Source organism: Parus major, chromosome 10 (assembly GCF_001522545.3).
Source record: "Parus major isolate Abel chromosome 10, Parus_major1.1, whole genome shotgun sequence".
NCBI classification, from domain to species: domain Eukaryota; kingdom Metazoa; phylum Chordata; class Aves; order Passeriformes; family Paridae; genus Parus; species Parus major.
The window spans coordinates 14,734,202-14,746,985 of record NC_031779.1 but is presented as its reverse complement, the minus strand read 5'-3'; the positions used below and the strand labels follow the sequence as shown (position 1 = coordinate 14,746,985).

Genomic DNA, 12,784 nt, shown 5'->3' with positions numbered 1-12,784 from the left:
CCTGATCCTGTCAACGTCTCTTGCAAATATCATACAAACTTTAAAAATATATATATATGATAGTAAAAATTCAAGTCAATATATCCTTTTAAATCCCACCAGATTTTTTTTAATGCAATTACTGTAATTTCATTAAATGGCATAATTACCATTAATGCAGAGAAAACTGTCAATAGAAGGTGTAATTATGTTGTATAAAATCACAAGCACAATGTGCAATGATGCATAATTCCTCATGAAAATCATTGTGACTAAAATTAACTTTTAAATATTTTAAAAATACATATAATACAGTAAGAATGATTTGGTTATTACAGATTTCACTTCCACAACCAGCAAAGGGGGAACAGAGCAGGCAGAGAGTGTTTGCATACAGAAGGGAGGTTTAAGTGTGCAACAGGAAGGTAAGAAAACAAGTTTTTGTATGCATGGGTGGGGAAAACAAACAGGTTATAATCAGACTTATAGGCTGAGTTGTGAGCAGACATTCCCCAAGGCACATTACACCACACAACTCCAGCTTTTTGGACACCAGTAAAATGCTGTGTGGAAGTGATGTCCCAATGGAGAAAAGTGTGATAAGGAAGAAGTGAAGAGGACCAGGCTAAAATTACAATACTGAGACTGCAAATGGGTAGAAAATTGTCCAAGGTAGGATGTGAAGTGTGTAGGCACACGAGAAGGACCATACAGGGATGTACTGAACTGTGTCCAGATATCTTCAAAATAAAGTCCTTATTGTGATGTATGCTTCAACCAAAACACATCTTGGGTTGAATACAGAGATAACTGTACAAGATTAAACAGAAAGGAATGTCAGAAGGTCTTTTTGGTCTTAAAAAAATCTACAAATCTTCCCAATCCCTGAACTGGTGGAGAAGACTGAACAAAGTGCTTAAAGTATCTCTTGGTATATGAACACTGTCAACTCTACAGGCAACATTTTTCACATGGGGGAATGTTCCTGATATTCCCAGGCACACACAGCCATGTGTGACCATTTTTCACACCAGACCAGTGAAGAGAGGTAAACTATGAAGAACCCAGAAATGCAATGTGTGACCCTTTCCTCTGACCCAGGATGTTTTATCCAGTTGTGTAACAACATTTCTACCAAACCCTTTATGCACAGGGCAAACATCACCAAAACTGAAATTCTGCTCTTCATCTCATCTCCCTTTCTGCATGCTTTTCTAAACCTCTAAACTTGAAAAATTCTGATTTTACATGTTCTTCAGCAGAGCCCAGTGTCCTCTGTGCCTATACAATTAACTCAGATGAAAAATCATCAGATTAAAAGCACAGAACGCTGATGAAAAATGTGATTACATTTTTATAGCTGAAAAAAAATTCATCTACTCACATGTTCTTGGACTGTCTCCTCTCACCATTACATCCTAATAAAGAAATTTAGCCTGGGATGATGAATCTTATAAATGAGGAAACAGTGAGAGCATTTTTCTCATTCACTGGTGTCCTGCCTGTGCTGTTCTCTGTTTCCTCCCTCTTTACCTGTCCCTCTTTTCCTCTTACACCCCCAAAAGCAGCTGATGTCCTTGTCACACACAGGAGCTGTCGCTCTAATGGGGAGGGAAGACTGAAACAGGAAGGTGAAAGATTCCATGTCCTTGGCTATTGCTGTCCTCTGACAACCTCACAAATATTTTATCTGCCTGGCAGTGGGTTTTGCCTGATTGCTGGAGAAAACAAGGCTCAAGATTACACTGTCTGCTTGTCCTCCTCCTCCCTCCCTTCATTTCCCCCTTGGAAGAAGGGGCATGGGTTACCTGCAGAGGGAAACCAAGGGAAATACCAGATCAAAATGGTAATTGCCAGGGGCTCAAGGGACATCATCTGTAAGGGAAAATAATTTTTTAAAAATGCATTTTCTAGTTTGAGGGCCTAACTGGCATTGAGGCTACCAATGAGGGTTTTGTGAACCCAGCTGGAAAATGGGTAGAGAAGCTTTGTGCATCTTCCTCACCTCATCTTTTAACCAGCACATGAGGAGTGGATTTTCCACCCAGACTGGGCAGGGAGGGATGCTGCACCTAACGTGCTGTGTGCGTATTTCCAATACTATGAACACTCATGCTGGAAATAGTGAGAGAGAGATGTATAATTAGCATTTCATTTTTAGTGCCAGAGCTGAATTATCTCCATGTGAGAAAAATCAGATAGACTTAAATTTTGGGTTGTAGAAGAAGCCTGTGGTAATTATTCTTAGAGTTGAGTATTTTTATTCCTTTCCCATTACCTTTCCTTTCAGGAAACCAGGAGTATTATGGTTTCCAGTAAAGATGTTATCAACCTGCAACTTGTAACCTGCTCATACTCCTTTACACTGGAAATAAATTCCTTTTTCTGTAGACCCATTTTCCCACATCCTTATTTTTCTGCCTCTCCCCCCCCTTCCAAACATTTCCTAGGTTTGGAAAACAGAACTTGACAGCTGTAACTTCACAAGCAGTTTGGTGAAAAAAGAGCAATCCTTTCAAACATGTGCTTAGATTCCTGCTGTACAGTGGTGGCAGGACCTGGACATTGGGATTTTACCCTCTCTTTGCAGTCCCTGCATGAACAGCCATCTGATTCCCTTGGACACAATCACAGAACTCTTTTGCACACTTACTTCAGTGAGGTACCAACCACTCTGCTCTCCAGCCATTAACTATATATAATACCTACAATATAATATCTTCTGAATGAACTTTAAGAAACAGGAAGACAAAAAATTAGAGAGAAAAGACCCTCTTCATCCTACCCACGCATCTGTGTGATCCATCCCTCTGAACTACAGGGTGAAGACAGCTCCTCTGTCCTTGTTCTGAAGTTTCTTTCAATCAAGGATTGGTCTACTTTACCCATCTGTGGCAAATACACTGAAGTGTTTTCCTTAAAAAAGCCTTTAAGCATCTTACAATTCACAGACAGTAAATGCAGGAGAAAATCTTAGAGATGTGGATGTTGTATTGCCTAATAAACACTCAACTCAAAAACTTTCTTTCAGCATGCTGGACCACCACAAAACGATTTTTGCAACCTTTAATGGCATGCCAAACATTTCAAGCATGAAGAAAATGTCACACCGCAGAATAAAGAGCAGGCAAAATCTTTTTGTGCTTGAGTGGGTTATGAGAAAACTGCAAATGGGGTGTTTACAACCAAGAGGAAAAAGGAGAGAGATGAGAAGTGGGAGAGGCAGGTGGAGAACTTGGCTTTTTGTTTGCTGAGTGCAGTAGAACTCACTGACCAGCCTTTTTTTTTTTTTAAACAATGTATTATTACAGCCAGGTGAATAAACTTGCAACAGGCAATGCCAACACAGGCAGAGCAGGAACTGATAAACTGCAGTGAAGTGATGCCTCATTGCAATGGAAGATGGAAGGGACAAAGCCCATCATCTCACTGCATCACCGAGACCAAAAGCATCTCCCTATATCACCACCACCTCCTGCCTTTCCTACCCCGCAGCTGCCACCTTCAAATTAAACATAATTAACCATTCCAAGGGTGTCACTCAGCTACAGCCTGTGCCTGGTGGCAGGACATGGCATCCCCAGTGCTCGGTGCAGGAGGTGAACTCCTCTGCTCCAGGCCAGGAAAGGCTGCTCCTCAAGGTCCAATTTCCATCCCCACCAGGCCCAGTGTGGCCCAAGCTGCCCTGCAGCCACAAAACAGCAGCAGCAAACCAGAAAGGGCTTCGTGCTGCTGGGGAGGAACACTCCAGATCGCAGATCACTCAGCCCCCATGCAACAAAAGAAAAAATCCACTTACCACGAATGCTATCAGGCTCTTTACCGTGGACTCCCAGAGAAAGCAGCTCCAAAGGAATTGTATTGTATTCCATATTGCCATGGTGATTTTTTTCACGCGATCAACATTTCTTGATAAGATCTGATAAATATTGAGTGGGAGGAAGGGAGGAGAAGAGGAGTTTAATCAAACACACTAATATACTACTATTGCTTCAGAAACAGGGATAATTTAAGCTACAAATGCACGCCGGGGCACATATTACAAATAAAGCCTCTATTTCAGACACATTCACCAGCTCCTGTCTGCTTTCTGATTACACACAAACCTTCCAGATTTTCCTCACTCCTTACAAAAAAAAAAAAAAAAAAAAAAACAAAACAGGAAAAAAGGCACAAAGAGATGCCAAAACTAAAATAAAAAAAACAGTTAAACCTACCTCTATCCTCATTCAATTCTTAAAATACACCAGTGTCTCAGGAAAAGGGACAGAGAGAATGTAGCCTGCTCCTCTTTTCTACATATTTTGGACTAGTCCATAAAAATAAATAGGGATTTTTAGACTTATTATAGGGCCCCTCGATTCTAAAGAGCATAATGGCCATTGTTCTGAAATCCTATGGACTTTTTGCATAAGGAATTTAGCCCTGGTTTCTTCCTTCACAAAGAAGGGAATAAGGCTCTCATTGAGCTTTAAGTGCTGCGAACTGTGCAAAATCCACAGCTATCATTTTCCCCACTCTGAAGCACAAAGCAGAACTACTGATGCAAGCCAGATCAGAAAGCAATTTCGTGTTAACACAAACAAACCTTTTAATATATACAGAAATACACTGAATTTACATGTGTTCAGCATTTTATGCATAAATAGGTTTTGTTCTTGCAACCGTGCTACAGCAATTCAAATCTTCCCAAAACAGACGCAAAAGCTTAGCCCAGACACAATTTTCACCTTTTTAGAAAATTTGCGGTTCTCCTCAGTAAAGCGCTTTTCCCGGGGCTTGAATGTTCTAATACTTGCTTTTATCTAGAAAGAAAAAAAAATAAATAAAGAAATAAAAATAACACCATGTAGTTTAAAAGGAGTTATTTCAGTTTCACAGCAGCAGCGCTGCTCAGAAAGATTAGGAATTTCAGCATCTCTCACTCCTCTGCGTGACACAGGAGTTGCTTTTCATACATATTTTCCACAATGAGGATGGAGAGGCAGTGGCACAGGCTGGCCAGAGAGGGTGGATTTCCCATCCCTGGAAACATTCAGGTGGACAGGACTCAGACCAGCCTGGTGTAGGGGTCTCTGCCCATGGCAGGGCAGGTGAACGAGATGAGCTTTAGGGTCCTTGGGAACCAAACCATTCTGTGATTCCATGCTGAGGAAAATGCAGACAAGTTAAATGGGGCGAGGCTGGACTCACTTCAGCAGGAGCAGAGCTGAGGCACAGCCCACGATGGCCTTAATAAATAGGAGTTAAACTCAGTAAAAGGCTGGAGGGCATAAACGATTGAGACTGACTCAGCCACCTAAAAACTAAGCACTGTGTCCATGCCTCATTAATTTTCCTGTCAACACCCTGGGAAGAGAACATCCTGGGTCAGCTTTTTAGGGGAGAAGTAGGTGTTAAAAGTAATGTATAATGAAATGAACCTGAAGCCCTTTTTTGGCTGTTGCAATTGAATCTGTGGCTACAGCAATCAGAACCTCCTTCCTAATGTGCTTTTGTTAAGCACTTTATTTTTATTTTAAGGAGGGTTATTTGTCCTTCCAGAAATGCCCCTTCTCTGTTCCATCCACCTGGAGGGGCCACGGCTCTGACTGACCAAATCTTACTCACACACAACATCAAACATCCCTCCACCAGATGCAATGGGGACAGGACTTTTCTGGCTTGGTTCATGGTTTTAAAAGCATCACCCCCACCCTTGTCCTTGCAGATTAGTACTTTTCTTACACCAGTGATAAGCAAAAAGAAAATACTTCTACTTACAGGATTAAATAGGACATCCAGCTCCAAGTAAATCACTCCTTTTGAAGCACGCTCCAAGTCTTTATTCTTCAGTGTGTAACAACTTTGTTTACCATTTCTAATCTATAGTTTGGGGTGGGGAGGGGAGAAAAAACATCAATATTTTCCTGGCTGTAATCTTCAATATAATTTAAAGACATTGCAAACAAATAAATAATTAACTATAACTCAAGCACAAAGGAATAAAAAATAAAAACTTCCCCCAAACCCTGATAATATACTTGGAGCCTAAAACACAGAACAACCGTTGGATTAAAGACCTATAAAATTGCAGATTAAATCTCTTATGGTCCAACTTTAATTTTCAGACCTTGTACTTTATAGTAGAGCAGTGCACGCAATAACCAGTCTGAAAATTCTGCCCTGGAAGCCAGTGAGTTGATGGAAGTAATCAGCCTCTGTTATTACAAGTTTAAAATGGGATTTTTCTTCCAAAGTTTAGGAAAAGAGCCACAAACAACAACTTTACCTACCTATTGCACACTCCAGTACACGAAACCACTTCTTAATGCTTAGTTTATTGCGACATTATCAAATTATTACCCAGCAAACAAATACAATCCAAAGAAATGAATCGGCTGAAGTGGAGCGAATGCTAATGTAACAAATGTTCAAAATTAACTAATTCATGTAAAAGACTTCTCCCCCCAACCCACCCCTGAAATTCAATACCACTTCTCTGCTCTGATCAACGGGTTGGCCCTATCTTATTTAAGCATCTATTAAACAAAAAAACAACCAGCCCAAAACCAAAATACCTTCCTTGCCATTTTGTAAACTATTTGGCTCAAAGCAAAAGCATTCTCTCTTCAAAAATGATGGCAGAAATGTATTTATTATACACAGTAGGATATGTATTGATTAAACATTTGGCTTTTTAGGAAGCAGACCAGTTAATTCTAAACAGCAATAACATAAAAAACTGCAGCTTACCAAAAAGCTATATTGAGGGACTGTAATGATCAAAGATTAAAGATAACGGAGGAAATTTGGGGGCATGAAATTGCAACCATATTTAAAATGGCTATTGTTGCTCTGGCATTTAGAAGAGGCACTCATATAAACCATGGTAGAAATGACTAAGGAAAAAAAAAAGGTGTAATAGGAACGAAGTGATTTCACAAGACAAGGGAAAGGTCACTTTCTTTCCAATGTTGCTCCACCCTTTCTATACCAAACTCTTGTCAAAGAGTGGATGGGATTTCTGCCTAAGGGCTGAAAGGGAAGAGGGATCTCACAAGGACCAATTTTGCATCCTCAGTGGTGTAAGGCCAGGAACTATTTCCTATTTTCTCATCCAAAGCCTTACAGTTACAGAGACCTATGTGGAATTCATTTACTACTAATAAATAATAACAATAACACTAAATTCTCACAAAGCACCTCTGCTTTCACCACAAGAGAGCACACACCGTGCTGGAGCTGGCAGCAAAGCATGCTGCAGCTCCCAGGAAAGGGACAGGTAAAAAAACATTTTGCAGTCCTGCAGCCTCAAAACAGAAGAGCTGCCAAAGGGATTAGACCCTTTTCTAGGGCCAAATGGACTGGCACCAGAAGGTCCTTGGGCCAACTGCCACATACAGCATTGTCAACTCATCATAAAGGTTTCTGCTCTCTTACCAGTTTGCTTTTCCTCCCTTCAAAAAAAGGAAAGCCAAAAAAAAAATTAAATTTACTGAATGAAAACAAAATTTTGTTTAGAAAATTGTGATTTTGTTAAATTTTACAAATTAAAGGATAAATGGTTTTACTGATGGCAGGGATACTGAGACAGAAATATTTGCTTTGAGGTCGTTGGTGCAAGATGATGCCCCAGCAACAGGTTTAGCCTGAGCTTTGATTCATGGATTCTGCTGTGACAGGACCAAATGTACTTTATTCCCAGTGTGTCTGTAGAGATGCAGATGTGCAGTATATATCACAATATCCTAATTCTGGATTCTCCATGGTTATTAATTGTAGAGCTGAATTTCCTTGTATTTCAAGTACACATATTTCTCATCACATTTCAACCAGTTACACCAAAAGCAATAGCTAGTGGGAAGGTCTCTTTATATTCCTTGGGATATATTTCTTTCTTACATCTTTCAAGAGCATAACCCAAAAGGAAAAGAAATGTGACATAGAGGTAAATTGAGAGAAAAAAGAGAATAAATGTTTCTGAGTATCTGAGCCTGATACTGTGGTATTCTGCACTCAAAAAAAAGCTTTGGGGAAAAGACTCTTCATTTTAAGAGCTGGAGCTGAATCAGGCATTTTGGCCATGTGTGCAGGTGTTTTCAAACAGTAAGTTTAAAATCAGCAACAAGTAATTTCCACCTCTGTATTTTCCAATGGGGGTCGCTTAGGAAACTTCTTGAATGGTGTCATTATTATTGTTGCTGCTATTCTTAAATTGAACAGGGCAGGAAATAATGAAGTGCAAATGAAGTTTTAGAGTCAGATTTATTTGGCATATTTAATTCTGTGTTCAAACTCTCTGGAAAAAGATGTGCAATTATAACTCAGCCTAGGACTAAACATTCATACAGATACTTTAGACTTTCTTCAGAGGGAAAAAAGCACAAGAGGAGGATGGCAGGCTATGGAATGGCTTGCCTCCATTGCATTTTCATTTGGATAAAATAGGAAAAAAAAACCTGAAAAAGTCAAACAAAAGACTCCCTTACAGTTTTGGCACCGTGCTAGGGCAGTGTGGTTCAATAAAAGGTACAGGATAATTCTAAGATCCACGACTGCATGGAGATTAGACTGGTGGCATGCCTCAACTGTGCCCACAAGAAAACCCTTAAATACTCCTCATTTTCACTGCATCCTGTTCTTGGGGCAGAGCTCAAATTCTGTTCAGCTTCTCCCCCAACTTGAGAGACACACAGTTGCAATAATTTCATTTTGCATCTATTTCTTTGTGCCCTCTGGGTACTTTCCCCCAGTCTCTGCTATTCCCAAAGACCGCTTAAATGCTCTCTCCAGCTGTGAGAAAGAGCAGCCAGGGCTGGGGGAGCAGGATGAACCTCAATGTCAGAAAGATCAGGTTTCTTTTTGCCACCCAAACACCTTTTGCTACAAACCTGATGATGTCACATGGACTTGACTCAATGAGTAATTCTGAAATCTGTGTCTAAAACAGCTTAACATCTACTTATAGGAAAAGGAAGGGAAAGGAATATTCAAATTAAACGTGAAAATATCTGCAGGTAAGCACCTTAAAGAGACATAATCAATATTATTCCTTTATTGATGATGGTTTATATCCTCTCTGAATACTAATGCCTGCGTTTTCTGAAAGCTTCTTAATAGCTTACTGGGGCTCAACCACCAAGCAAGACTGCTCATAACCCTGGGATTAACACGAGGACAGCAGTGCCTACCACACCCACATGCTGCATTTTGCAAGGTCACCATCAGAAAAACAGTCTGGCTTTTCATCCCATGGGAATTTCTGATGTTTGGGGCATTCCCCTCTTCTGAGTCAACACAGAAAGAGAAAACCATATCTGTATTTTCACAGAAAGAACTGTATATTCTGTGTCACATCCCTTCTCCATACAGGACCACAGAAAGGAAATTATCAGTTGGAAGAAAAGCTGAAATTCTTTTTTGCAATAAATATTTTGACCTACAGAGGCACTTGAGGCAAAACACTCCCTGAAGTTGCCTCTAACTGAAGGAAATGTTGAGGTACACGAGACCACCATCCAGTCAAGGTCCAAAGTGCACCAGGTTCCTCTCAAATGAATGAATATATTTGCTAAACTCTTCGCACAGATGTCCCCAGTAAAACAAATGTGACTAAACACAGTATTGATGTAGCCAGCCAATGCTAAATCTATTAAGCAACAACCTTCTGACCGCTTGGGAATTTTAATGAAATAGCAAAAGCCAAGATTGATATGACACAAAACACAGAGAAGACAGGACCCTTACGCAGCAAAGCGTGTTTTTTCATTGCTCTTGTCTTAAAGAAATATGGTTTAGAGGCTTTTTTTTTACATTGATTTTAAGAAAACTTCACTCTGTATCCAGCTTTGATGCAGATTCAATGTCATATATTGATGACCTGACAGAAGAACGCTGGGTTAAACCTCTGTACATCAACACCCGTGACGTGTGGAGAGGGTAATGGCTACTCTCCAAGGGTAATTCATCTAAAGCATTTGGGACCTCTGATATTCCTGCTTGAGCTCATTGCTGATGCACAATGTCATCCCATTTGCCCTGCATAGCATAAAGCTGTCTTGTAATAGACACACACCTCCCCTTATCAAAGGACACATTTCCCCAGGAAAAGATGAAAGCAAGCCACATATTTGATCCACCTGTATGAGAATAAAGAGGTTTTTGTTCCTCCCCTTATTCACAGAACCAATTTTGTACAAAATGCCTGTTCCTTCACTCCAAAACTCTTTACCCCAAACACCTCACTTTGAATAACCTTCTGTGGGATCCAAAGCGGAATGGAGATTTGGGGTTTTGGCAGAGGACTGCTGTCCAAAGACCAAAGAGATATAGAGCTGATGGACTGAAAGAAAGCAGGCAGGGCTTTCATATGAGGGCTTTGAGCCAGTCTGAGGAGGAGCTGAAAACCCTGGGAGCACAAGGATCCTAGGTGATACTTGAGACAACATCCCTGTTGATACCTCTTCAGGGAGCAGCGGGTGGCTGGGGGAGATTCTAATGTCAGAAACAAGACATTGTTTTGCCTGGAAGAGATGTGGGGGATTTTCCCCCATTCCAAAAATCCTGGTTCATGATCAGGACAAGAGGCAGAACAGACAGCACACTTCACAGATGCCTCCATTGCATAAACACAGCCAATTTCACTTTTCTCCAACTCTAAAACTTTCTCCTGGAAAGGACTCTGCACTTATGGTCAAGTGCTAAGTAAGAGCAATCATCAGGTGTCTGCTCTCTGAATCCAGGCCATCCTTTAGACAATTAAGCTTGCCAAAGGCACACTCCTTGTTTTCAGTGTATCGTTGGCTACTGACCTTGCCTGGCATTTGAGAATATTTCATAGACCTCTTCCTGTTGGCTGGAAAAAAAGGGTGCAGCTGAGGACTACTCTGAGCTGATAATCCAGCAGATAAAAAACATCCCATTCTGCGCTACCACTCTTCACTCAAAGGCCTTTCTACATCAGGATATTTGATTTACTCTGCTTTCAAATTCATTGAAGCACACTATATGCTCCCATGTCTCTAATAACTTGCAGCCTTCTAGGAGATAGGAGTCTCTTGAAGCAGAAGAAAAAAGACAGACCCTCACAAAGAGACACACGGTTGCCTTTACTAAGATCTAGGACACAAAGGAACACAGAGATAGAAAGGACTTCTTTGATAATTAGTTCAAGTCCCCCAGAACCTACAAAACTTCTAAAACCTATCAAACTTCTTTCTTGAAGTAATAAAGTTTTTGCCCTACTTCTCCGTTCTCCTGGTTCTCCTCCGGTTTCTGGCACAAAAGCCTGCTCTGTTCAGTGCTCATGGGCTTCCCTTTCACTCCCCACGCCCTAGGATGTCCCTCTTGGCCCAAGGCTTGGCCAAGCCATACTCCATGGGTCAGCTCTGGCAAGAGAAGGATCCATTCTGCTGCACACCGTGGTAGCACTAATTTCTTTTCTAGTGTAAATTGTGAACGTGGCTGACCAGAGCAGTGTTTGAGATGAGGTCTCATACATGCCTTAGAGGAGGATGGTAATTTGATAAAAAGAACAGGAGAAAAAAAGTACCCTAGGTTCATCAACATGGAAAAGTGAAACTCCAAACTTTTCTCCCTCTGTTGCTAAATTCTAGTTTATTGCTAGCAAAATGTGCATTTATCCAATTCTGCTTTATTACATCTACCAGAAAGTGAAGTTTGCAGCTTTATTCATCATTTGGCACCTTAAAACTCTTCTCATGATGCCCAGCTTTTTATTTTTCTTACTTGGTTCCTGTAATAATCCTAGATCACAGGACTGATGTTCATCAAGGATGAACAGAAAGAATACGTCATTTCACCATCCCTGAATTTTTGTGCTGCAAGGTTATTCCTGTGCTAATGTGATGATGAGGGTGTAGTCATGTTTGTAAAATGCCAGTGTGGGACTACTGAACACATTTAACCCAAACTTCAGTGTCATATTAATTAAACATTTCATATCCCTCCAACATATACTTTATTCAAGGCAATTTTTCATTAAGAAAAGAATCTAGTCATCCATGAAGAATTCCTGAAGTAAACTTCACATGCTGACAGCTCACAAGTCAAACTTGCACATTTTTTAACAGGAAAAAAGAATGGCAAAAGCACATCTATTTTCAAAAGACAATTCAATGCCAGGCAAATATTAGGCCTGATTACATACAGAAATTAAATCTACATGATTTGTGAGGCTTCCCTGAATCTTTAACTTTTGTTCTCCTTTAGTATATTTATCTAAATGGTTCAAAGGATACATTCAAAGTTACAGTCAAAATGACAACATACACTGAAATTCCCATTTGAAGAAAAAGAGCTCAGAAAATTACAGTTCTCTGTCTGAGCAGACCAAATTAATAGGTGCAAAATGTTTTTAATCAGAAGCAGAGATGAGTATATTTACACTAGATTTGACTGAAATAGGAGGCAGAGAAGTTTGGATGGGAAGGAAGAAGATCAGTTGGCAAAGGAAAGCATAAACAAATTTTTTTATTTTTTTTTTTTTATCCCAAACCTTGGACACAGAAAAACCTACACTGAATAGTTTGGACATTACCACACACATGCACTCCCCTCCTCTGCCTTGTTACATGCTTCCTAAGGGATACTTGACAAATGCCTATAAAATCAACAGAAAATCCAAATCTAACATCTTCTCACTGTGAGCCCACACAGCCTGCTGCTGATCATGCAGGCCATTTGGCAAGCACTGGGTCTGCAGGAGAGCAGCTGCTCCAGCCACTCTCTTCCAGTAACATCAGAGATATGAGGACTTGGGGAGTAATTAACAAAGTGATCAAAAATGGAATAAAAGATGTTA

The 12,784-nt window shown here is 40.3% G+C and overlaps 1 protein-coding gene across 1 annotated transcript in view; it reads right to left on the bottom strand.

Moving 5' to 3' along the window:
• The window catches only part of MCTP2 (multiple C2 and transmembrane domain containing 2), a 117,768-nt gene that overhangs the window by 42,101 nt on the left and 62,883 nt on the right, over window positions 1-12,784 (bottom strand). Inside the window, exons 15-17 of the mRNA XM_015639417.3 lie at window positions 5,743-5,844; window positions 4,710-4,784; window positions 3,779-3,898 (exon numbers count right to left, since the gene is read on the bottom strand). Coding sequence (XP_015494903.1) covers window positions 3,779-3,898; window positions 4,710-4,784; window positions 5,743-5,844 — 297 coding nt within the window. The remainder of the gene's footprint in view (window positions 1-3,778; window positions 3,899-4,709; window positions 4,785-5,742; window positions 5,845-12,784) is intronic.